Below are 24,451 nucleotides of genomic sequence, written 5' to 3' on the forward strand. Positions count from 1 at the left end.
TCACTACCCTCAACCAGGGCAAATAAACGCTACATATGTCATGAATTATATTACTAACAAAATGGTAGTAAAATGTATTTTTATAGTATATGATTTGGTGCTTAGACGTATTCTAGGCATCAACCTATGCCTAGATGTAGTAGTGAAAGTTCTTCCTAGATAGATTTGTTTTTTTCTTAATGTCCAAGCCTTATTTATCATTATTTAGGTACTAAACACCTGAAACATGTTTGGGGATGTGGCCTGCCCCCTGAAAGTCGATGAATAGTCAGTTGAAGTCCCTCAGTCGTCAACTACTTCTAAGTTAGTCTATGTACTTCCGGGAAGCAGATTTAAAATTTCCCTGAAAGGCTGCAACCTATGTGCCCGGGTATTGCCTTAAGTGTTTAGGCAAAACAAAACAATTAGGTTAGTACCAAAATAGCACTGGTTCTTGGTAGTGGTACTCATCCACTACCACAGGTTACTGTTACTTTCAAGTATGGTTACACTTGGGGCCAAGTACAAGTGCATGCACAACTTCACGATTTATTCTGGCAGAGACTACACTGATGAGCTGCCAATCAGGCGGTCCTGGGGATATTTCCTCTCTGAATGCTTGCATTTTGGGCCTGACCACATTTAATGAACACATTATTGTAGGTAGGAGCTCCCCTGGGCCTTCACATGACTGGATATAGAGGCATCACATACATGTGATAAACATGAGCTACAGTTACCCTGGAGCTGTGAATGTACAGTGTAGCTGTGGTGAAGATGTTCCTTTCAATTTCTGTCACCACACAGAGCATGGTGTAAGTGCATGACACAATACAATGTATAGCGTCAAGCTATAAAGCATCATTCTAAATACACAGAATATATGTTCTTTTAAATGCACTAGAGTGCACTAGAGCGTTCTAATGGAGAGTTCACTCAGTTCACTTCCATCAGGCCAGGTTTTTTACATCTACATAATTCTATTGGCGAATAGTTACAACACCCTGAACTGGAAGTTTACGGAATGCACTGATCGTTTATGATCGTTTGTCACTATTTCAGGTTACATGAACCATGCATGTGACCGGTGCTGTTTCCTGCTCCCTTATTGATGCAACTCTCTAATAGAAGGCTCTGGTCTGGATTGCACCTAAAGCATTTTTTTTCTTTAAGAAGAAAAGACACTTTCAAATCCTTTCATTTCTGAAATAAAAAAAATCTATTTTTTATTGAATTGGCTTGATTCAAGAAGCATGTCTTGTTCGGGCGAAATTGTGTCCCTCCATTCCTGGAAGTTTACTCTTCCCACCCAACCGCTCTCCAAACCTCACTGCAACCCTTTTAATTAGAGTTCGGTAATCGGTGCATTTCTTTTCATTTAGACTTGACCTGACAGGAAAATGAAGGGATGATATTGTGGCGTTTAACTCATGTTTGATTGCGGTTTTGGAGCTTCGTTGAGTAGAGTGATCTCAGGACATTCTCATTCTGCTATTGCTTACACAATGATCATCCAGGATGTGAATCACTGGTTTCTTTCTAAACTGACCTGATTTCCTATTGAAAGTAGGTGTCTTTCACTGCAGTTTATTCTTTCCTCCTTTTCTCCTACATAGGACGGTAGGACCACAATGCAAACAAGTCCCACAAGGGTCACATTTATTTTAATTAAAAACAATTCTTACCTGCTTTCTGGGTCTGTAGAATTCTCTCATAGACCCCTTCGTAATTCTCCAGTAGAGTTTTGCTGGTCTGGATGATCTAGAAAAAGACAAGCAAACTGTGAGCCCTTGCTTGTGTTTTAACAAAACCTGAAGCCTACAATAGAGGGTATGCGTGTGACATCATCATCAAACCCGGAAGGACCTGAGCTGGTCACAACATGTGGACACTTGCACTTTTCTTCTAGTAAATGGAATTATAGCTTTGTAGCTGGCCCTAGGTTGAGCTCATCCTGCCATTATTCCCTCCCATGGGGAAAGGCACAGTGGTGCTTCCCGGAAGTTAATTATGCATATGTTTGCTATTACAGATACTGGTAAATACACTACACCATGACTGAGTACCATAGACACAGGTCTGACACACAATCTGGATCTTTCCTTTTTATTGCCTTTTCGGTCACTTAATTTAACTGAGATCATAAATGGAGTAAAAATAGGACACCAACCCTTCCGAGTGTGATGACTCTGCGTGAGATGACACAGCTGTGCAATATCTATTGTGGCAGTTGGGTACAAGGGCCTTAATGTATGTAGTGTGGGTGTTCGGGCATTCACTTCTAGTCATTTTTACTAGTTGACGAGTTGCCTAGTTTACTAGTCGACTAGTTGTTTAACTACCTATTATGTAAAAAAAAAAGAAAAAAGAAACTGTGTACATTGATGACTATAACTATAATCTACCTGATCTTGAGGCCTACAAAATCGGGAAAAAGCGAGGTCAACTAGTGGATTTACTAGTCGACTCGTTGCTTAATGCCCTAGTGGGTGTATTTGACTATGTGAGTTAAATGCAGCACAAGGTCATCTGAGCACTCTGCCATGCTCAGCTGCCAAGAAAGAAGACAGGAGGAGAACATTTGAAAGGAAAAGAAAAACTAAAAATTACTGGCACTGTGCCCAATGCCATAGCGGCTATCCAGGAAGAGATAGAGAAGAAACAGAGCAGACAAATTGCAATTGTGTGTGTGTGTGTGTGTGTGTGTGTGTGTGTGTGTGTGTGTGTGTGTGTGTGTGTGTGTGTGTGTGTGTGTGTGTGTGTGTGTGTGTGTGTGTGTGTGTGTGTGTGTGTGTGTGTGTGTGTGTGTGTGTGTGAGATTTTCAAAAGTGGACATACAAACAGACTTGACCTTGAAATGGTGACATTTGCACATCAGTTTCTAGCTGACTTGTACATCACTTCACTGTGTGGGTCAATTAACCTTGACAGAGTGGGTGGCCTGATTCTAGTTTGTAAGTGGATGTAGGTCTCCCCACTAGGTAGGTAGGGGAAGTGGGGGAATCTAACAAAATTAATAGCACACCTAATGAACAACCAACTTTGGATAGTACGGACCCTATAAAAAAACGACCAAATAAACTATAATTCATTAATAGCACTGTCAATATATTGTTTACATATTGTTTATTTTCTTTCTGCTTTGTCCGAAATAATATAACATCAGTCTGCAGTCCACCAAGATTAATTGGTTTAGTCTTGGCTTTGTTGACAGTGTTTGGGGGAGAAATGCACAAAAGATAAAGGTATGCAGCATTGAAGCTATGTAATCTATGAGTATAATGCTACCAAAATGTTGTTTATTTGGTGCTGAATATATTATATATATATATATAGACTTCAAATACATTAGATGGCAATACCATTAGCAATCAATATCTTTAGTTTTAGCACTTTGCTTGGCGAGCCGCTTCAGTGTCGCCTGTCATGCATGCCAGAGGAACAGGGAGGCGGGTGTGGGGGAGCGCAACGGCAACAAGGCATTGAAAAACATGACTTGCGGGACAGAGGTAACAGGAGAACCCATAATCCTTCTTAGAAATGAATAGGTATGAGTTTAAATCAACAGGAGTGAAGAAGTAAAGAAAATCACCTTTAGATATAGTTGTTAAGGATGGGGTTAGGCCTAGCACAGGATGATAATTTCAAAATGCTTTTCAAAACGCCTTTACGATTTGATAGAGAGCATGAATGTAGTTTCACAAGTGAGCCGACACTGCATGTTATGCTAAGCAGCAGTCATGACTAAGTGTGTGTGGTTGTTTGTGACAGTCCACAGCTGCAGTAGCAGGGCTCAGAGCTGCCACGCACACTGTGATTACATCCCTAATGGGTGGAGAATTTACGCTCTTTGTGGCAGACTCAGCATCTCAGAGAGGTATTTAAAGGCACATACTGAGTTGAAAAGAGTGGTGCTGTGCTGCCTTCGTACACAAACTACTAGCTAACATAATTGATGTATTTAGTGGTACTACACATAAGACATCTAAATAGGTCACAAATGATATGTTTATTAAATGAATTTATCTTGCCAATACAATTGAGCACTAAATTAAACAATATTATTAATTAAATGATTATGCTTCAGGTATGCTGCTGCTCAAGTTACTGGAATTGCATTATGCAATTGCTGCAATTCAACATCAAACCAGAGGGAGATGACTAGTAGGTAGGTTTATTTTAACCATGGTTGCCAGGCAATTCAACTGGTCAGTTCAACTTTTCTACTCATGCTGAAAAATGTCCACACAAACAACATTTTGGTTGTTGTTGAACTGACTGCCGCTGTGAGCTGTGCTTGCTTGAAAGATTTCCTGGAACAATATCCGATTTATGAGATTGACTGGACGCTGGACGGTCACTAATCATGGCTGAACAGCTGGAAATCAGCCAATTCCAATCACGGGCTGATTGCTCGGTGCATCTCTAATAGTATATGTGAGCAATTAACCAACATACGTCTGCATATTATAACCAACATCAATCAATAGGTGACAGGGGTGAGAGCCTGAAAGGGTGAGTTTTCAGGCAGAAAATGGGGAGTGAGTCTACAGTACTGACAGAGGGGATTTAATTCCACAGCTTGTGAGCCAGGAGGGAGAATAGTTGTTGGCCCGGGTGTCATAGTGAAGGGTGGGACAGACTTCTTATATTAGCTGAATTAAGCGTGCAGTGTGGGAAGGGTAGATCATCATCCTGAAGGCAAGGGGATACCATGCAGTATGCACTTTATTGCACTGTACTGTAGGTCGTCCAAGTGCTTTGAATTATTCAGCAACTGGAAGTCAGTGAAGGGACCACTGAATGGGGGATGTGGACATTTTGGGGGATTTAAAACCAGTCGTGCCACAGCATTCTGGATCAGTTGTAGGTGCATGCCGAAGAAATGTATTCTGCTTTTGTTTTATTTTGTGCATAATGCAGCTGGTGTCAAATACAAATGCCAAAGTTTGAATGTCTTAAATGAAAATGTAATACATCTTCTGCAATCATCGATTAGCCTAAAGTTGAAACAATTAATGGTTGAAATACTGTAGGTCAAATGACCGTAATCTAATCCCTAATCACACAATCAAAGTGGCTCTGTGTTTGCTCCAAATTGTCACAGGATTATGCAGGACCCAGGGGTGTTAGTCTACTGACAATGTGTTTACAACAACATTCTGAGAATCATTGCGAGTGCACAGGATGTGCAGACAGTAATGGCTTTGTCAGTGGCATGTTGTATAACTTCAATCCATTGTCAACAACATTGATTGTACCACATAACACAGTGGTTACATAACCCTCCCTCCACACAAAAACCCAATTGAATTATTGATTGATACACACCCCAATAAATGTTGTTGTAATAACAAATAAAGTTTTTGTATGGAGAATTGTGCATTCGCAATTTAATTTAATATGGATAAGACTGAATACTGTTAACAAATATGACAGAATATATAGAAGTTGACATTACAAAGTTGTATGTGTTCCATTATTCTTTCAGCATTGCGAACTACTACAATCATAACCTGGACCAAAAGTAGGGCAGATGCAGTATCCATCCTGACTACTCACCATGTCATAGGTGGTGATGACCTTCTTGAGGACCTCCGCCGGTGGCGCCTGGGGTTCTAAGGTAGGGAACTGCTCTTTGAGGTTGAATAACAGAAGGGGGTTGTTGTCCGTTCCAATCAGCCGAGGGGAAAGGGCCAGAATGCACTGTTTCAGGCTAGCCACAGCAGACAGGCCACAGAGCTCTTTGAACGGAACTATGGCGTTCTGCAGACAAATGGAGGAAAGGGAACATTTGGGTTAGAAAAATAATGGCGATAAATATATTGAAGTGATGGAAATATATTGAAAAGTGCTGGAAATAAATATCACTGAATACTGAATAGTGATATAATAAGTAGAACTAGTTTGTAGCAATTCATATTTTGTCCAACAACATTGTTATACTGTCCTGATTATGATAGTTTGCTTTACATTATTAGTCTGTTAAGCCTGAACTAAGTCGTTTATCTGGTCTCCTGAGTGTCAACAGTCAACATTAACTCTTCCATAATCTCAGAATATTTTGTGTGGCCGTGACCACCCCTACTATTATGACTGCAAAATCATATTTTGATATACCAGGTATTTGTGTTTTCATCACGCAAGAAACATAATCTTGGTGAAACGGGTACTGCATTTCTTTTTCCCAGCATGGATAGACAATGTTCCATTCACATAAGACACTTATCTTACATATTCCCTTCCTATGGTTACTGTTTGAACTGGTAGGAGTAAACTCTGAGCGAGGACCACCGGCCACTCCACGCCGTTCCATTCGGGGGCCGCGCACAACATATTTGACACAAAGACAGCGAGCATAACAGCAGCCCCCTAGAGCGTGGATCGGCATTTAGCCCCCCCTCCAGCTCCGCTGTTATGCTTTGGTGTGTATGTGTGTGTGTGTGTGTGTGTGTGTGTGTGTGTGTGTGCGTGTGCGTGGCTGCATGTCACCAGACAGACATCGCTTTGTGATCGATTTTTCGGCTAAATGTGTCAATAATTGGACAGTTGGTGCTAGAACATACTGTAGCTGCATCATGCAGAGACAGAGAATAATACCCACACTAAAGGGCGTAAAAATAAAGCAGATGTGTAGATAGAGGGGAACAGGTGGTGGAACAAATCAAGGTGTCTAATGTGTGCATTCAACTTATTGTTTTTACTAATAGTATTGCTAATGCTAAAACAAATGCGACCAAACATCTTGATTTAACTTAAATTCTTCACACTTTCACCATGCTCATCCTGTGTAGAGGTGTGACAGCCATAGAAGCTATCAGAGGAAGTGGTGGAGAGAACTTGTGTGCCTGTGAGATGTTTCATTTTAAGGACTCAAAAACATGAATGGACATGCAATGACCTACCCAAGACACACAACATAACATCCTGTAAAAATACAAATTTATACTACATAAACAACCAGTGGGGCAAACAATGATGGACGACGCCCCGGATGAGTGGTCTCAAGGCCAGTGGGTTTGTTATCATACACAATGACTATGATGCAAGCCCAACCGCAGAGTGTTGTGACAGTCAATTATAGGATTTCCTTCTGATATTATTTCTTTGTTTGATGTTCAGAGCCTAAAAATATTGAGGACAAAAGTGTAAGGGAAAAAAGTGTGCTTAAGTACTGCAGTCATACAAATATGGTGTCTCAAATAAATTAAGTGAGACACCATATTTGTGATAACCATGATATTCATTATTCACAGCATGAAATATTGTGAACTACAAAGGATTAGAGGCATGAGGCAATAAGTGCAGCACCTCCTTTGTCCAGTTTAAATATTATTAAAACCAACTAGTAAAAAAGGGATTTGACCAGGCTACCCCTGAGCTTTAAGTCTCCCTGAATCAGTCTTGACTGTTATGCAACACATACGCGGATTAGACCAAATCTGATTAAATCAAGCCTGGTGCCTTTGCTTTTTTGGGGGGGGGGGTTTCTCGTGCAGAAAAGGAGCCTTTCCCCCTTTCTTTTCTCTGAAGCTCCACAACCTTTGTAGTAAATCAGGCTATGATCTATGCTGGACATGAGGCTCAATTTCATCATAATCTCTGCTTTGAGAGCAGAACATTCCCATACTTGGAGATAGAAAAATAAACAGTTCATACAGCACATCCTGTTCCTGCATGAATTGGTTTAGCCAAGAAGCATTAGAAAGCAAATTATGTTTTGAGCTTACCTGCATGTTTTCTCTCAGGTCTGTCGCCTCCCTAAGTGGCAGCATTGCAGTCTTGAAGACATCGTCCACGGCCTTTATCAACAACACTCTCATGGTGGCATATTCTCTACTCCGCTTGCCCTTTCGTACCGACAGTCCTCTTTTATGGGGCTTTCCACCACCTCTTCGATTGGTTATGGCCACGTGAACAAACAACCAGGCATGTGGCAGAACCTCACCTGTCAGTGACTGTAGGGGTATGTGTCTGAAACCCGGCTGGAGACACTCAAACGGAATTGTATACTGGCCAATGAACTCATCACCAATGTAGTCATCGTCTAGCACCACAAAGCGTACCATGGCCAGCTCCGGGAGGTTGATCTGAAATTCAAAACTTTCATCAAACAATGGGTTGTCTCCATTTTGGTTGACTGTTTTAGTCCTTTGCTCAGCACAGTCGGCGGGAATGCCATGAATCTCCACGTACACGTAAGGGTCTACCACGTCACCTTTGGCACCTGAGCCTTTGGGTTTGGGAAAGTTTTGTCCGCTGATGATCTTGATGTGTAAGAGCTGTGGGGACACACCCGGCACTGAATCTTTAGTATTGGCACTGAAATATGATACCTGCTCCCTCATGATTGCCGGACGCAGCACATAGCCACAATTCCCATTTTGACGGAACCAGCCAATATTCAAATCCATCATCAGGCCGGGGGTCTGGTAGTTCATTGCCACTATCTGGCAACCGCACTTCCAAAAATCTTGAGGATTCATGTTACTAGAGTCAATCCGCATCGGACTGGGGTAGACTCTGGCCAGAAATGTCTTGTTGTAGTTGACAAAGTCACCTGGGAAATCACTGGCACAGCGACTGGCAAAGACTTCATTGAAAGAACAAAGTTCCCAGGGCTTCTGACACTGAAAAGATGTTGAAAAGTCTTTGAACTCTACTGACTTGCACATGGTCACTAGTTCAGAGAGGTCTTTAGACAGCTGGAACTTCTTGGTTGCAATGGTCTGCTGCTCCTCAGCCTCAATGCTCGTCCTTTGGGACATCTCAGCCCCTTCATCTTCATCTGTCACCTCTCCTTCTGAACCAGTGCAGCTGGTGCCCAGTTTCTTGCCCTTCAGTAGGATCTTCCCCTTCAACACAGAGGGAGACGGCAGGTAGCAGTCCTCAGGTTTGGGAGAATCAAGGTGGATCTTGTCCCCAAGGATCTTTTTCAGATGCTGAAACATGACTTGCTGTTGCTTTAAGGAACAGTGGTTTTCCAGACACAGTATGAGTGGGAACTCAGACGCAACAAAGGCATATTTGTTGATGATGTCAATGACACTGCGGAAGACTATCTGCGAGGTCATTGTGTGGCCAGTGTAAATGACAGGTTCATTGTCAGGTCCATCCCAAACATCTAGCTCTACACTGCGGCAGCCCATTTTCAGGGCACGGATATAGCCTGTAATATCAGATGGCCCTCTAAACTGGTCCTCAATCAGGTATGTGTTATGTGAAGCATTGATGTAATAGTGGGTCAAAGGCTGCTTCATGTCCTGGCACACCGTTTTATGTTCAGGGTCAAATATATGGCATTCTGGCGACATAAGGTAATTTGTAAACCCATCGAGGGAAAGCCAGCCTTTAAGCTGTCCCTCTTTTGAGGGCTCGTAATTCTGAATGACCTCTAAGCTAGTGTCTTCGCTAACTTGGGCCATACCCTGCTCTGCCTCCAGAAATATCATCAAGTCCTTAGTATCAAGAAATTCCTTATTGCTGGAAAACTGAACAAGAAGAAAGTAGATTTCCGGTCTGGTGCAGAGGTCATGAAAGACTTCAATGAATTCCTCCTTGGTCACGTCAGAACCTACTTTGTCTTTAGCTTTGTGAAACTCCTTGAATTTGAGTTCTATTTTAACATTTTTAAGTCCAGGGTTTAGGTTTTTGACCAGCTGCACAGCAGCACATATGCTTATGTGTTTGGCATCCTTAACATCTGCTTCATCAAACAGTTCACCAAGCCAAGAGGAACGCATGTTGTTCTGACTGCTCTCTATCATATTCAATGTGTGTTTTCCATAGGATATCAGGTACCTCAACCCTGTAACCCATATGTTGGCTACGTCTGCAGAGTTTGCCACCAGGTCCAATGAATCATACGTCTCGCTGTATATGATAGAAAAAGCACAGTCTTCTGATATCTGGTCATAGGTTCCATTGGTTCTAAAAGTGTCTGTGTTCTTCCCTGTCCGAACTTCCTTGATTGACTTGATGTCAATTTTGGCTTTTTCTGACTCCTTCTTTGAGGGCTCCCACCTCAGAGACTGCATGTCCGCATCTAGCAGAAAGTATCGGTGGTAAATGCGAGAATTGGAGCGCACTTTCTTCAGCTCTGAACCATCCACCATTGCATTAATGCAGTCACTCGCGCTGCTGATTTTCTTCTCTGTAGGCATGCTGCTGAATGACACAGTCTTCTTCCTCTCCCTGCGTTGCCTTGAGCCATCCTGTAGAGGAGAGAAAGCAAAGGAGTATGAATAACACTGAATAAAATGTACAAAACAGTACAGCTCGACCAATATATTGGTCGGACGATATTGTGTGTGTGTACACTGTATAATAAAAATCACAACTGTGTGAAGTGGCGCTAATATATTAAAGTCTAACTCATGTTGCTATGATTACGTGATGTACTGGTGATGTAAAACAAACGGTGACAAAACAAACATTAAATTATCTTTATTGTTAATGGCATTTAATGTTTGTGTTAGGGACAAGATGACGTCAATTTTCCATTCAGTCAATGGCGTTTTTAAAACAAACATTGAACTAAAGCAAACATTAAACCTGTATATGGAGGGGCTAGCACCTCTAAAACAACGTATAGTGCCAACAAGTTGTCACTTTACATATGAAGCAGTTTTCCAATGTATTTCCCCCATGTAATTGACATCGCTGGCAGGGAGAAAAAAAAGAGACGGCGTGCCTGTCTTTTCTTTTCTCTTTTGTTCTCCCTGTGGAATAACTGTAGTATGCGCCGTGTCGGGGTGAGCTCTTCCCTGTGAGTGTGATCCAAGAGGCCAATGGGAAGAGGTCCCAACTTCTTTACTTCCCGTACCTGCGTGACGTGGGCAGTGGGCACACGCCTTTTTAAGAGACTGGAAGCAGGTATTCATTTCCAATGGGAGAATGAATGTGAACACAGCTTGGGAGCTTCTTGTCGTGAGTCTCCTGGCGACAGTCTCGCGACAGCCGACCGTCGGGCCAGTGTGGAGCTGGCTTTATTTTATTTTATATACTTTATATTTTGGCTTTAACCAGCCACGTATGTCAGACTATTGGTACGTACGGACTAACATATGCTCCCCATTGATCATTCAGTGTGGTACAATGTGATTTGTGTTTGCGTGAGTGACTTCATTTTGGCTAGCGTTCTTTTCAAAAAGTACAAAGAATAAGGGGATCAATTCAGACTACAAAAAAGTATCGATGGACAACTGCTTCAAGAAATAGGCCCACAGCTCTGTCTTCTTGGCAAAGGTACTGCCAATGTACTAAATATTACTGTGGGCATAAAACCACCAGGCTGGCTGCTTGCTGAATCACTCTGTCCTTCTGTTCAGGGCGTTTTCTGGTGTCTGGAGACACAGTCTCTTTTTTATCCTAACCTCTCTGATCCCAAGGGAAATTACATTTTAACTGAAAAGAGCTCAATTAGAAACATAATTAGGCATTTTAATTGAAGTGCAAAACTCTGAAGAAGCGTGAACCAGCAAAAATACCATCTTGTTAAATAGAATCGACCAATGATTGGGTTAGGAATATGGAATATGGAGGACGAGCAGCTTGGATCTTTCAGCTCTCAGCTCTCACATCATCACCCACTTATGCCAAGATGCTTTCTGTCACGCAGCTCACACTGGTGTTTGTTGTTTTTCACACTTATACTGAGTTAATCATACTAAGAGAGTGACCTTCGGGCGCCGGCCCATTTGGGGCCATGCATGTCAAGAATGATGAAAAGCGTTCTATTTATACTGGTTTGCAGCACAAACGGTGCAATCAAAGAAGCCGATCAATCTCCTGAACTTGCAGAGAATTTCCTCTTTCTCAGACTTGCATGCAGAGTTACAGATATTCGTGATTCCATTCGGCTCTGAACACCTCAGGGTTATATGAGACACACACGTCAAGTTTGAGACAGAAAGGTCGGATGGTGTCTGAGTTATGCCAGTGACAAATTTGGTGTGACAGACAGAGATTCCATGATTTCAGCTGCCAGTTGGTCTTCTGTAGTCAGGCCAACCTACTAAATCTCTCAGGAACAGATTCCAAGCTGCACTATTGAATCTGTCGGCAGGGGCATTCAGACCGTGTGAACATCAGGCAGCGCCTCCAGAGATGGGTTCCCGATTGTATTATGATAAGACTAGATCTTGTCTGGGATTGTGGTGTTAAAGGCTGCATTACAGTGAGTCAAGTGATAACCCGTTTTCAAAATCTTAATACCGGTCGAGTTGTAACATTCACCGATCAAATATAAACGTCTCTTTAATACTACAGTAAGGTAATTGTAGACGTACAGTGTGCGCTGTATATAGAGACACATTTTCTCTGAAAAATATTGCATTTTATCCTTGCATCTCCCTCCCAGGCTGTTCTCAAAACCTTGGATATCTGTGGCCTACCCCTAGTCTACTAGTTTTTTTCTTACACCATTTAGAATTGTTTAGCCTGATAAACCTAGTGTTTAGTGTAAGATGCATTGAATACAGACTTAAAAATACAATCTTACAAGTCATCAATATAAAAAAAGTCACAATTAAAATTGAAGTTGTACACAGAACAGCACAACATCCCTTCAGATAATATAGAACAATGGGGCTGCCTGGGCTGAAATATTAATACCTTTTGTCCTTCCTGGTTCCCCTACTGTATTTCCGGACCATGCACAGTGTCGTATTGGGTTGGCAGAGTGAAACGGTATATAGACTTTTTTTTAAACAATGGAATAAGAAAAAAATTAATACTTTCAAAATACCTGGAATATAAAGGTATTGAGCAGGCTGCGCATATAGCTGTATGCATGAGACCAATGCATGTGACCCGTGAAAAAAATGAAAAATGCAGGCAGTACTGATCATTGTCCTCAGGTAGAACTTTGTTGCAAACATGTGCCATTTGAAGAGGATATACACAGCAGAAACAGATGGAGAACAGACATACTGTCAAACTGGGAATGGTATCCAACCTTAAGCCGAAAATAGCTGCTCTACAACAAGCACTGGCAGAGATTAATTAAAAACCTTGCAGTCTCCTTTCCATGGATCGACACCTTGCATCTCTGTTCACCAAAACTTTCCTCTGCGCTATAGCGACCATAGGCTATTTACATTATGAAAACCATGCATGATCTGTCACTTATACAATGTAGGTTACACACGTTGGAATTAAACATGGAACCTGCAGCATTACGTGAGTAATTCATTGGATATGTGTTTGACGTTTGTGGTTGTGCTACTGATAAACGGACAGCTGCTGCTAGTGGGATCCTCCTGCTGCTCTTATACTGTTGCTTCTTTTAACTCTGTTCTTTCTACTCTTCTCCATGATTCTGAATTAATTTGACCCATTCTTGACATTATTCCGGTAGAATGTCTCAGCCCTAGCAGTCGCTTTATCGCCTTTAAGGCGTATTACTGGTGATATTAAAAATAAGATAAGTTGTGACATTGTCGCACCAAGCACAGCCACAGACTTTTAATTGGAGCCGTTTCAATAGAGCAGACCTTGATATTAAATTGATTGCAAAATGGCAGACAGACTTGAAACATTAGCTTTTGGGACAGTGGCGAGACGTAGAGCCAGATGTTCTTTTTGTCTGTGCGCCGATGGGCGCTGGTGATGCTCCGCTTGTTTCAGCCTGTAGTCCTATACAGCACTTTGGTCAGCTTCTGTTGTTTTAAATGTGCTATATAAATAAAGTTTGTTTTGATTTGATATGCCTACTATTGGAGCAGGTGCTGGCATTGATTGATTTAAGAGTTCATTCATGTTACTGTTCGTTTACAATTGACAGAGGCTTTGGAATTTGGATTCTATTTTATTTTATTTGATTTAGAGGCAATGCCTGTTTCAGGCGCTGTTTAATAATTGTTAAATAAAAGACCAATCCAAATATGCGTTTCTCTCTACCCATCCATCCTGGAGGCAAATCTTTCCGGTGATAAAATGGCCACCAACATAATGAAAAAAGTCAACCAAAGAACAAGATTCCTATACAGGATCTCCTCACTGGTCAAAAACACCTTGAAGGCCCTAACAGGAGCCCTCGTACAAGGTTTCTTCGACTATGCATGCACCTCTTGGTACCACAGCAGACAGCACCGGCTCAAAGTCCCTTAAAACAAGTCTCCAGACTTCCCAAAACAAACTGGACAGGCTACTACTTGGCCTCACTCCCCGAACCCACCTCACCCCTGCCCACTTTGACATGGAATGGCTTAGGGTTGACGACAGAGTACAGCATCTTGCAATGGGTCTGGTCCACAATATTCGATACACCACCAAGATACCCATGTACCCGTCTAAATACTTCCTTAATGTCAACGAAGTCCACACCCACAACACCAGAGGGAGCTCAACAAACCATGTGCAACCCAGATTTGGCACAAACAAGGGACTAAATTAATTTCAATCTTATGCCACCAAAATGTGGAACGCCCTACCAACGGTCATTAAGACATATGCAAATCCTTTGACTCCTTCAAAACCGCTCTCAAAGGGCACCTACGGATAGCTGCGATTCGAAACTGGCCCCTGTAAAATCTGAATCCCCCACCCCGCCCTTTTTCCCCTCACTGTTTTCTTTCCCCTTTTACCTCCTTTATGATGATGATTTCCTGTTTTTAGTATATTTGTATGTCTCTAAATGTTATGATGAATTGAACAAGATAGACCCACTTGTAAACAAGTCTAGTGCTTTATTGGTCGTCCACTCACAGTTAACAGATGTTTGTATTGAGTTGTGCTAGATATACATGACTGCAGTTAATCCGTTGTGATCTGAAAAAGAATGTGGACTTTAACCAGACTTTAGTTCTATACTCTTGCTTGCTAGTCTGTTGCTTGCTACTGTAGTACCATTCTAGTTAGTTATGTGACCACAGGATATCCTCTATCTCCAACTATCGTGACCACACACACACACACGCACGCGCACACACACACACACACACACACACACACACACACACACACACACACACACACACACACACACACACACACACACGGTTTTATCAGTTCTAGTAACTTTCCTCGCTCAATTGGAAATGTTTTCTTTACTAATGCATGTCATTTGATCAAGTCGTTATTGGTGCTGAAAAGCATGCATTGACAACTAGAACTGCACTCTGTCGAGTGCATACTTGCTTGTTGCACACTAGTAGGCCATAAATGGTCAACTAGTGCGCAAGCAGAGCGCACAAGTACTTTCGACCGCTGTAAACTGTGGAATCTCAGGATCTCAGGATCTTTAGGTTAGTGGTTCCTGTCAGTCGCTGCCCGTCTCTAAGGATCTTTAGGTCAGTGGTTCCTGTTGGCCAACTAGTTCCTGTCAGTCGCTGCCCGTCTGACTCAGGATGTCTATATATCGTCTCTTTCTAGAATAAAACTTTATGACTTAGTTTTTGCACACTACTTTTTGATAATGTTGAATGAAACTAACGTAAAGCTTTATGATTTACTGTTTGGACACTACCGTTGTTTTTATACACTCCAGAAACATAATGTCGTAATGAATACGTAAGTGACGAATTTGGATTGTGACGTATACCGGTATGTCAATCAGTGCCTCCCAACACTAAAACATATCGTCATTACGTCACCATTGAAAACCAATTACACTCTGGCATTGGGTCCTTTAATCCACATATTTCTTCTGTCATCATTGAGAACTAGTTATAAATATACTATATACAGTATATATGTAATTTGTAAATTGATTAGCGGTATACTGTGGTTACTTTGTGCCAAAAACCGTCCCAGCCAACCCGCCACTTTTGATGCGTATGCAAATAAAACAGCAAATTTGTGCCTGATTTGCTGGGACCAGATTACATACATGACCATATTTCTTACGTCATCATTGAGAGCTAGTCATACATGTACACACCATGTACTCTGGTCCCAGCAAATCAGGCACAATTTGCTATTTTATTTTACAGTTTATATACTGTATATAGTATATGTATGACTAGCTCTCAATGATGACGTAAATCAGTTACAAATTTGCTGTTTTATTTGCATACGCATCAAAAGTGGAGGGTTGGCTGGGACGGTGCATACGGACCGGGCGAAAATATTACTTGCGCGCTCTGCTTGCGCAAGTAATGATGACATTTTTGTTATCAGTGTTGATTTTCAAGGTACAGATTGTCCTAGGAAGTGGAACCGCCAGCTTTAATCCTCCTGTTTAATAACATAATCAACTACAGTGTATCTGCAAAACCACCCATAATGAAGGTGTTGTGTGTCAGACAAAGCACACAACATCAAAACAAGCTTTGTTCTTCACAGATATGAGATGTCCTGGTAATTACATGGCACTGAGTCCCAAATGTATTGAAAGAACGCCCACTGCTGCTGGCCTTGGCTTGAAGACTTCGGGGAGAATGTGTGCTTATAAACCGTGTCTTACATTTGTATCACCAAGGGTGTGCAACTAAATGCCAGATAAAACACAAATGCTCAGAATCCAAGGTTTTACATTTGTGCATGAAAGGCAGTGGTAATATGTTTCTCTGACTCTCATCTTCCTCTCGATCATTAATCTATTATCTTCTGACATATTTATACAACACACACACACACACACACACACACACACACACACACACACGTGTGCATCAAAATCCCCAAGTGGACTCATTGCTTGTTTTTATGACTGAACGGGTAATGAGGACTTTCCGTCTGTACAACTGAGGACATCACAAGGGACCCCTGGCTCTCTGGTCCAGAGAATTATACCTTCACCGCAATGGTGAGCTTATGTGTGTTTCTTTCACATTGTGAGCATCACCATTGTGCTGCATTTCACTGACAGTTTATGGAGGTTCAATCCAATAATCAAACCTTGCTTGCACTTGAACTTGTATGTTCATCAGGACTGGAGCTCTTTGAGCAGGGCAAAGAATAGCAACAGCTGGCCAAATAAGCCAATTAATTGCCAACTTTTACGTGTGAAAAATAAAATAATTATTATTTGTATTATTATTTGGGATAATTATGCAGCCCTATTAGCACATCAATACAGCCCCTGAAAATGATTGATGCTGTATTAACGTGCATGTACAGTAGCGGAGCTCATACAATTGACCATGGATTTGGTCTATTCTGCATAGAAGTACATTTTGATCAGAGGCTGGCTAAAATCAGGCTTCATATAGATTATCTTCTTTCAAAACCAAAGACTGACCTTTTACATGGTGCCCTGAAGGCAGACGTGATCAATACAATTACAAAACTGTACTCTCTATACGCATCCACAGATTTCACACAAATGCATGCTATATAGTATAGGCAAGGACCACTGACTGCACTAGTCTGCTTAAAAGGATCCCTAGCTAATAAGCCTTACATTTATTGCCCTCTATAACTTTTTTCTTTCATTAAAAACACCTTCAATATTTTATTTATTTTAGAAGCAAATCAGCTTAACCCTGACTTTGGTTGTTTGGAACCTACAACGGACGCATTTTTACGGCTACTGTAAATTAAATATTTCACAGGACCTTGAGAATATATCAACTACAGCCAATATACTGACATTTTGATTAATTGCCAGCAGTGTTTCTCATTTCAGATTGCATGCATCATTTCCTAATCAAGAAAAAAAGGCCAACGCCTACTTCAGATGGAAGGGGATGAGGATAGCTAAGGAGGGCTGCTATGCTCCAATGCTCTGTCCTATTAAGAAGTTAAGAACATTGAAAAACAAAAATGTGTGCCTCTGCCTCATTCTACTGCAACTTAATCTTAACTTAACTTAACTTAATCTATCGGCCTATAAATCACGCTCTCTCTGTGCATATGAGTGTGCATGTGTATCTGTCATTTGCGTATCTTGAGATAACCATCCAACCAATCGCCCTCAAACCTGGCATGCGTATCGCCGAAGACCCGAGGCAGTGCGGTACCTGTGTGAAGTAAGTTGGTTCTGGCAGTTGTCCAGAACCACGATATGTCAATAAATGGGCATAAATGGAAATCCGGTTCCTTCAGGGATCTCCAAATAAGTTCTATTGACCAGCCTTACTGTCTGCCCATAACACTGGGAGACAGTTTGTTTGTCAGGTTTATTACTTTTTTTCCACTGCCCTCATAGTATTCACACAAGGTCTGTAAATACTACGGGATCGCTATTTTTGCATGGCACCTAACAAAGGTGTGTATAACAAAGTATTACACTTAGAGGGCTTAAGTGGTTAATCAGACTAACTATTGGAATTTATTTGTGTTGATTCGTTGAAGAAAAATAAACAAATGTATAATCGATTATTCAATTAACCTACATGTATATGAGCAAGATTAAGTTAGTCTTTGATTGATTGATTGAATAGTTTATTGAACATAAACGTAATAAAACAGCAATGGAGTATAGTCAAACATGCACCCTATGCAATTAATTCATAGACATGACATGAAGAATAACAACAAAATTCGGAGGTTTTAACTTATTCTGGACGGGAACCCGTTTTGGTGTTTTAACTAAGCATTATGTTATACTTTAGCTATAAAACAATAGCAGATCTACAAGCTCATAGCGCGCCACCGAGTGGCGCACTACGAGCTTGTAGGTCTGCTATTCTTTTTTAATCGTGAAAATACAAATCTTTGAATATAATATTATTTCAGAAGACTTTTTATTTATTTCGATGTCAGGCCTAAATGGATTAATGTTGGTTTCGATATATATATTTTCTTTGATTAATTGCCCAGCGCTAGAAAACAGATACAGAGATCTCCATATAGGGGCATAAAAGGGAAACCTGTGTATAACATGCAGACTTGCAAGGTGCACCATTGCTCCGATCTGCATAAAACTTGACATAAACACTGGTAAGGGGTCTGCCATAAAAAAACGCCCCTGGTGTGACTCCAATTCTCAACTGCAAATGCTGTTCAGTCTGCCATGGTTATTAAACCGAAAATCCCAAATTCATGAAAATCCTTTGAAATCGGTCAATATTTGATGTTATTTAATAAATTACAGCCATTCCACTTATTGTGCATGGACATTGATAATAATATAATAATAAATCTTTATTTATATAGCACCTTTCAAAACAAGGTTACAAAGTGCTTCACAGAGAATAAAAACAAATGCAATGCACACCATAAAGTTTTATAAACAACAGTTTGCAATACTAAAAAGGCAATATACAGAAATGGAGTAGGACATTTAAAACATTTAGGCTTTAAAAGCAGCTTTATAAAAGGATTTCAAGGTGCGTTGTGGGACATAGGGCTTGAGTAGATCAGAGATGTAGGATGGGGTCAGATCAGAGATGGCCTTACAAGTTATTAATAAGATTTTATTAATCAATTCTAAAAGTGATTGGAAGCCAATGCAAGGATGCCAGGATTGGTGAGATTTATTCGTCGTATTTTGTTATACCGGTCAGTACTCGGGCTGCACCATTCTGAACTAGTTGTAGACGTTGGATGGATTTGTTGGAGAGACAAGAGTACAGGGAGTTGCAGTAATCGAGGTGTGAATAAATAAATTCATGGATTACTTTAGTTAAGTCAGGGGTGGATAGGAAGGGCTTGATTTTGACGATATTTCTAAGGTGGTAAAATGATAGTTGATCAACATCACAGGTCAGGATGGTCTTGATTCTTCACATTCTAGCTTCCATTTCGAAATATTGATCAAACTGTCTAAGCCGGTAGCTGAATAAATAAAATACTGTAGGGGAATTGTTGGCAGATTTTCTGTTTTATGTGCTTTTAGTTTTATATAGCACATTATCTAAGTAACTAAGTTCTTAAATGTGTTTTTAAAGTTGTATGATATTAGGCTTATTACTAGGATAATCCATCTGGGCATAAGGGCAGAAATAGCCAAGCCTTACAATTACTTTAGCTGAAGTGTGATCACTGCTAAGTCATTGAGCTACCCTTGAAACAACTGCCTTCTGCCAGTCAGTCCCACTTCACATCATCCCCAGACCAGTAATTCAGTGACATCTGAGCAGGCACACGAAAATATAAGGCTTCAATGCGCTTCATGCATGGGAAATTGGGAATGAGTGTAAGTCGTCTGGAACAAACAGACGTGTTGTGCAATTTGAGGTAGTAGAAGCTCCCAGTGCTAGAAATGGTCACAGATCTTTAATCAATCATGTCCATTTCCAGTGGAAATGGTTAACACTGCTGGATATGGATGGACCAGACACCTGAACCAGATGGATAATTAGGTGGAACTGGTTAACACTGCTGGATATGGACCACACACCTGAACCAGATTGATAATTAGGTGGAACTGGTTAACACTGTTGGATATGGACCACACACCTGAACCAGATGGATAATTAGGTGGAACTGGTTAACACTGCTGGATATGGACCACACACCTGAACCAGATTGATAATTAGGTGGAACTGGTTAACACTGTTGGATATGGACCACACACCTGAACCAGATGGATAATTAGGTGGAACTGGTTAACACTGCTGGATATGGACCACACACCTGAACCAGATGCATAATTAGGTGGAACTGGTTAACACTGTTGGATATGGACCACACACCTGAACCAGATGGATAATTAGGTGGAACTGGTTAACACTGTTGGATATGGACCACACACCTGAACCAGATGCATAATTAGGTGCCGCTTTTCTCTTGGAAAGATTACTTTCACAGTTCATCCACCTTAGGAAGAGGAACTGTTTGAGGGAACCAATCAAGTTGATAATTACTTCCAACCCAGAAGCTGCCCCTGAAGCTGCCCCTGTTGCCCAGCACTGACGCTGCTGCTTTGGGAAACTTTGTAGGAGCCAATCAAAGTTGAGAAGACCTGATGGAAAAATATAAATTGGCCAATACGAGCTTGTGGGATGTCTAAATATATAGGGGCTTGTGGGGGTGCTGAATCCATTCCATAAGCAATGCAAGCAGGACATAATGTAATAATTTGTGTAGGGAACAAGAAACAGATAATCAGTATGCAGTTGATAAGGGGATGGCTGCACTATGATTATCACAAACATCACCTTTCAAAGTTAATGCTAAATTGTACCCATTTCTATTTGACTGTAGGAACCCCAAGAATATAAATATACCACTCAACAAAAATAAGTGAAAATTATGGCCACCAATATTTGATGGATTGGTCCCCTGAAAACAAAAGTAGGCATGGCCAATTATCTGCTCAGATAGCCATTGTTCATACAAAAAATCTGAGTGGTGCAACTTCCCTCTCCCCTCCCCCCCCCCCCCCCCCCCCCCCCTCTCTCTCTCTCTCTCATTAGCAGCAGCATCTCAACAGTGCAGCACTAATACTATCTCTCTCTGGCACAACAGCGCCCCTACTGGTACTCAGTCATACTTGTGCTCATGGCCACATAGGTAGGTGAACACGGACATTGCTGTTCCTTGGAGTTGCACCACTCAAAAAACCTAATGATTGGAATGGATTCAGCACCCACACAAACCCCTAGTTAGACATCCCACAGGCCTAGGCTCCGAGTCTAGGGTAACAGCTTTATGGGTCACACAAGTAATGTAGGGCTCCACGGCACAAATCCGCTCGCTGGAACGCACGCAGACTGTCAGATGTATTTGACTGATTCTGACATTTACATTATGAAAGTAAAAGTCAGACTCGATAAAATACATCTATGATAGTCTTGATCCAAGGCTAGCAAAGTTGCATAATATGGACGCATAAACGGTGCGTAACTTACGTTAAAGCTTTTTTTTTACAGAACAACATATCAATTCATATTCTGGGTCGAATTAATAACTTTGCGCTTGCCTGTCCATGATATTATCATCTCAGCATATTAAATCAAGTCATGGACTTTAAGTCCGGTTGTAGTAGACCCATTACAAAGCCCCCTCGCCTCCTTTCATTCTCATCACTATTTTCAACCCAAATGCCTGCTGCTGAGTTCTTGGACCAGAGAAAACTTTAAGATGACATCATGACACATGAAAACAGACTTCAGCATATACATTTGATTAGTTTTTGTAGTTAATTTTCGGTACTTTTCTATGAGGTTAAATGTGCAGGTTTCTCAGCTGTTCAATAAGCCTTGTTAATTAGCCTACATGCAATCAAAGCAGCAGGCATTTTAAATTCAAATATATCCACGCTGTTTGTAGCTGTATGGTAGAGCTTTCCAAAGTAAACGTAGAGTTACGTGCAGCTAAGTGAATTCCACACTGTAGCTACCATCACCGTCCGAATCACCTGCTGGCTGCTGCTGTATGCCTCGGGACCGTGGGGGGTAAACAATATAGCTGCCGATGCTGACATTATTTGGGAGAGAAAGAAAAGAGGTCGTTGTGTTTTGTCACTGAAACAATGACGATAGACATGAAGAACTGTTCGTAATTGTAAATAGCCAGTTAGCCATCTGAGACACCAACTTCACCCATGGGGAAACACTGGAAGTATATTTCTGGGGGGGTGCATGATAGCCCCTGCTTCCCAGTTCCCACTAGACTACACATCCTACACCTACATTGTAACTGACAGCTGAGCTGATCTTGTCAGTGCTGAGGTTTCCCTCCACAATTCCACTGTCAACTTCTGAATTTGTTCATTTGGGCACATAATAGTTTGAGGATGGTGCATTCCAGGCGGAACCGGCCGTGAAAGCAAAGCAATAAGTGACATTGTTGGTGACATGGGCCTACCGGCAGCCTGTCGTTGACAGATTGAGTGCCGCATAGTACAGTCAGCCACAGGCGGAGTGCTGCAAAACGAGCGAGCGTAGCCTTTCACTTTCATATTGATGGGTTATACGAGCGGCCCGCCCTCTTTGGTCTAATTCACATATTTACTGAGACCATGCATTGGCAAACATTCATTGAACGAATGGCTGTGCACAAATCTATTCGACTGTGACGGCCTTGAAGTCGACGCGTAGATCGACTAATTGGTTAATGGTTACCACTGCTCTATTTGAATAAATATCACAGCACCGGCTTGCTCTCCTCATCTTACAGGACCATCCCAATCTTACTATCAAAATAATGCAAAAAAAATAAAAGCATGTCTCTGGTAAAGACAAAGTCAAAGATGTAGACATTGCTTATTAATTATTACTGCAATTAGCCACCCTTAAGAATGCGCTGTTACAGTTCACTGGTGTAGAAATAATTTGAAATGGTTCAGTAGACACAAAAGCCTTCTTAAGCGATGGGTAAGCTCTTTCATATAGCACAGCTGTACATCCTACCTACAGTAAGTGTAGGTTCAGTTGCTTTTAGTGTTATAACCAACAAGTGAAATAATTGGCAATCTATGTAAATCGCTTTGGATAAAAGCGTGATATACAGTAAATGGTAAATGCATGCACCATTTACCTTGCATTGCTAATTCTAATTTAAAAAACGAATACCAATAATAAAATGAAAGTCAACTGACCCCTCACCCCACTATGAAACTCTTTACAATTTACAATTTTACAATTTAGGCATTTAGCAGACGCTCTTAATCCAGAGCGACTTACATTAAGCAAGAACAAAAAGCATGGGGAATACATCACATAAATTTAAATTTTAAAATTATTTAATGAATACCTACAGCACACCCCACTGCCACTACAATTTATGAATCTCCTGCTGCCATCACGTTGTCAGACTTGTCAGACTTTACCATACCGACCATGACTCATGCTCAGCTGACATTTTCCCTTCTGTTTTGTACTGAGAAATGACAGCATAAGGACCTATAGTATAGTGCATTGTACCAATTTGTCATGAGTCCTCGTGAAGGTTCTTATTATGTAGTCTGACATTCTCCTTAATGCATTTGGGGCATTGGTAATGCTCCAAAGAGCATAATTTGTTGGCTAAAATCCTCTGGCACTGACTGGACCACCTCATGAAAACCATGGTACTGTAACTGGACTGGTCAATTCCACAAGAACTGGTACAGTGGCAACAATGAGAGGCTTGTTAAAGAATGTTATTTGAATAAAGGCCTCCATCCCTAACAGAAACGATTTGAGGTTGAATCCAACATGGGGGGCTGAAATTAATTCAGCTATTTCTTATTCAAATAACTTTCAATATGTTCGATTTAGGTTTTTCTTGTAAGGCAGTCCAGCTCCAGCTGACAGGAGAGAACATCTCACTTGAATAAATTGCACTAGCCAGGCATGGGAACCGAGACAGATCCTTGTGTGGCGAGAGATTACTTGGCGCTTTACAAGCCAGAAATGTCAATATTACCTCCATCAATCTCCAAGCAGAGAGAGTGTCAAAGTTCAACATGTGCCTGCAAGGCAAGAATGTGTTGCTCGCAAAAACTGCCCTGGAAAAGGCAAGGAGGAACTTACTAGACTCTGTCCAAGTCACGAGAATGCACCAAAAACAAAATAAATAATGTAGAATCATAAATCATAAATCTGTGTAGCTATTGATTATATTGTATGATTACAGAATGACAGCCAGATGTACCAAATGTATTACTTTACTTTTTCCTCCTCCAACACAAACAAACAGCATGTTCAGATCACCC

At 41.2% G+C, this 24,451-nt stretch overlaps 1 protein-coding gene across 1 annotated transcript in view; it reads right to left on the reverse strand.

Moving 5' to 3' along the window:
• The window catches only part of plcl2 (phospholipase C like 2), a 41,068-nt gene that overhangs the window by 14,386 nt on the left and 2,231 nt on the right, over positions 1-24,451 (reverse strand). Inside the window, exons 3-5 of the mRNA XM_080768845.1 lie at positions 7,710-10,193; positions 5,542-5,745; positions 1,665-1,740 (exon numbers count right to left, since the gene is read on the reverse strand). Of these exons, the coding sequence (XP_080624971.1) occupies positions 1,665-1,740; positions 5,542-5,745; positions 7,710-10,193 (2,764 nt within the window). The remainder of the gene's footprint in view (positions 1-1,664; positions 1,741-5,541; positions 5,746-7,709; positions 10,194-24,451) is intronic.

Source organism: Protomyctophum bolini (genome assembly GCF_963924005.1).
Source record: "Protomyctophum bolini genome assembly, chromosome: 7".
NCBI classification, from domain to species: Eukaryota; Metazoa; Chordata; class Actinopteri; order Myctophiformes; family Myctophidae; genus Protomyctophum; species Protomyctophum bolini.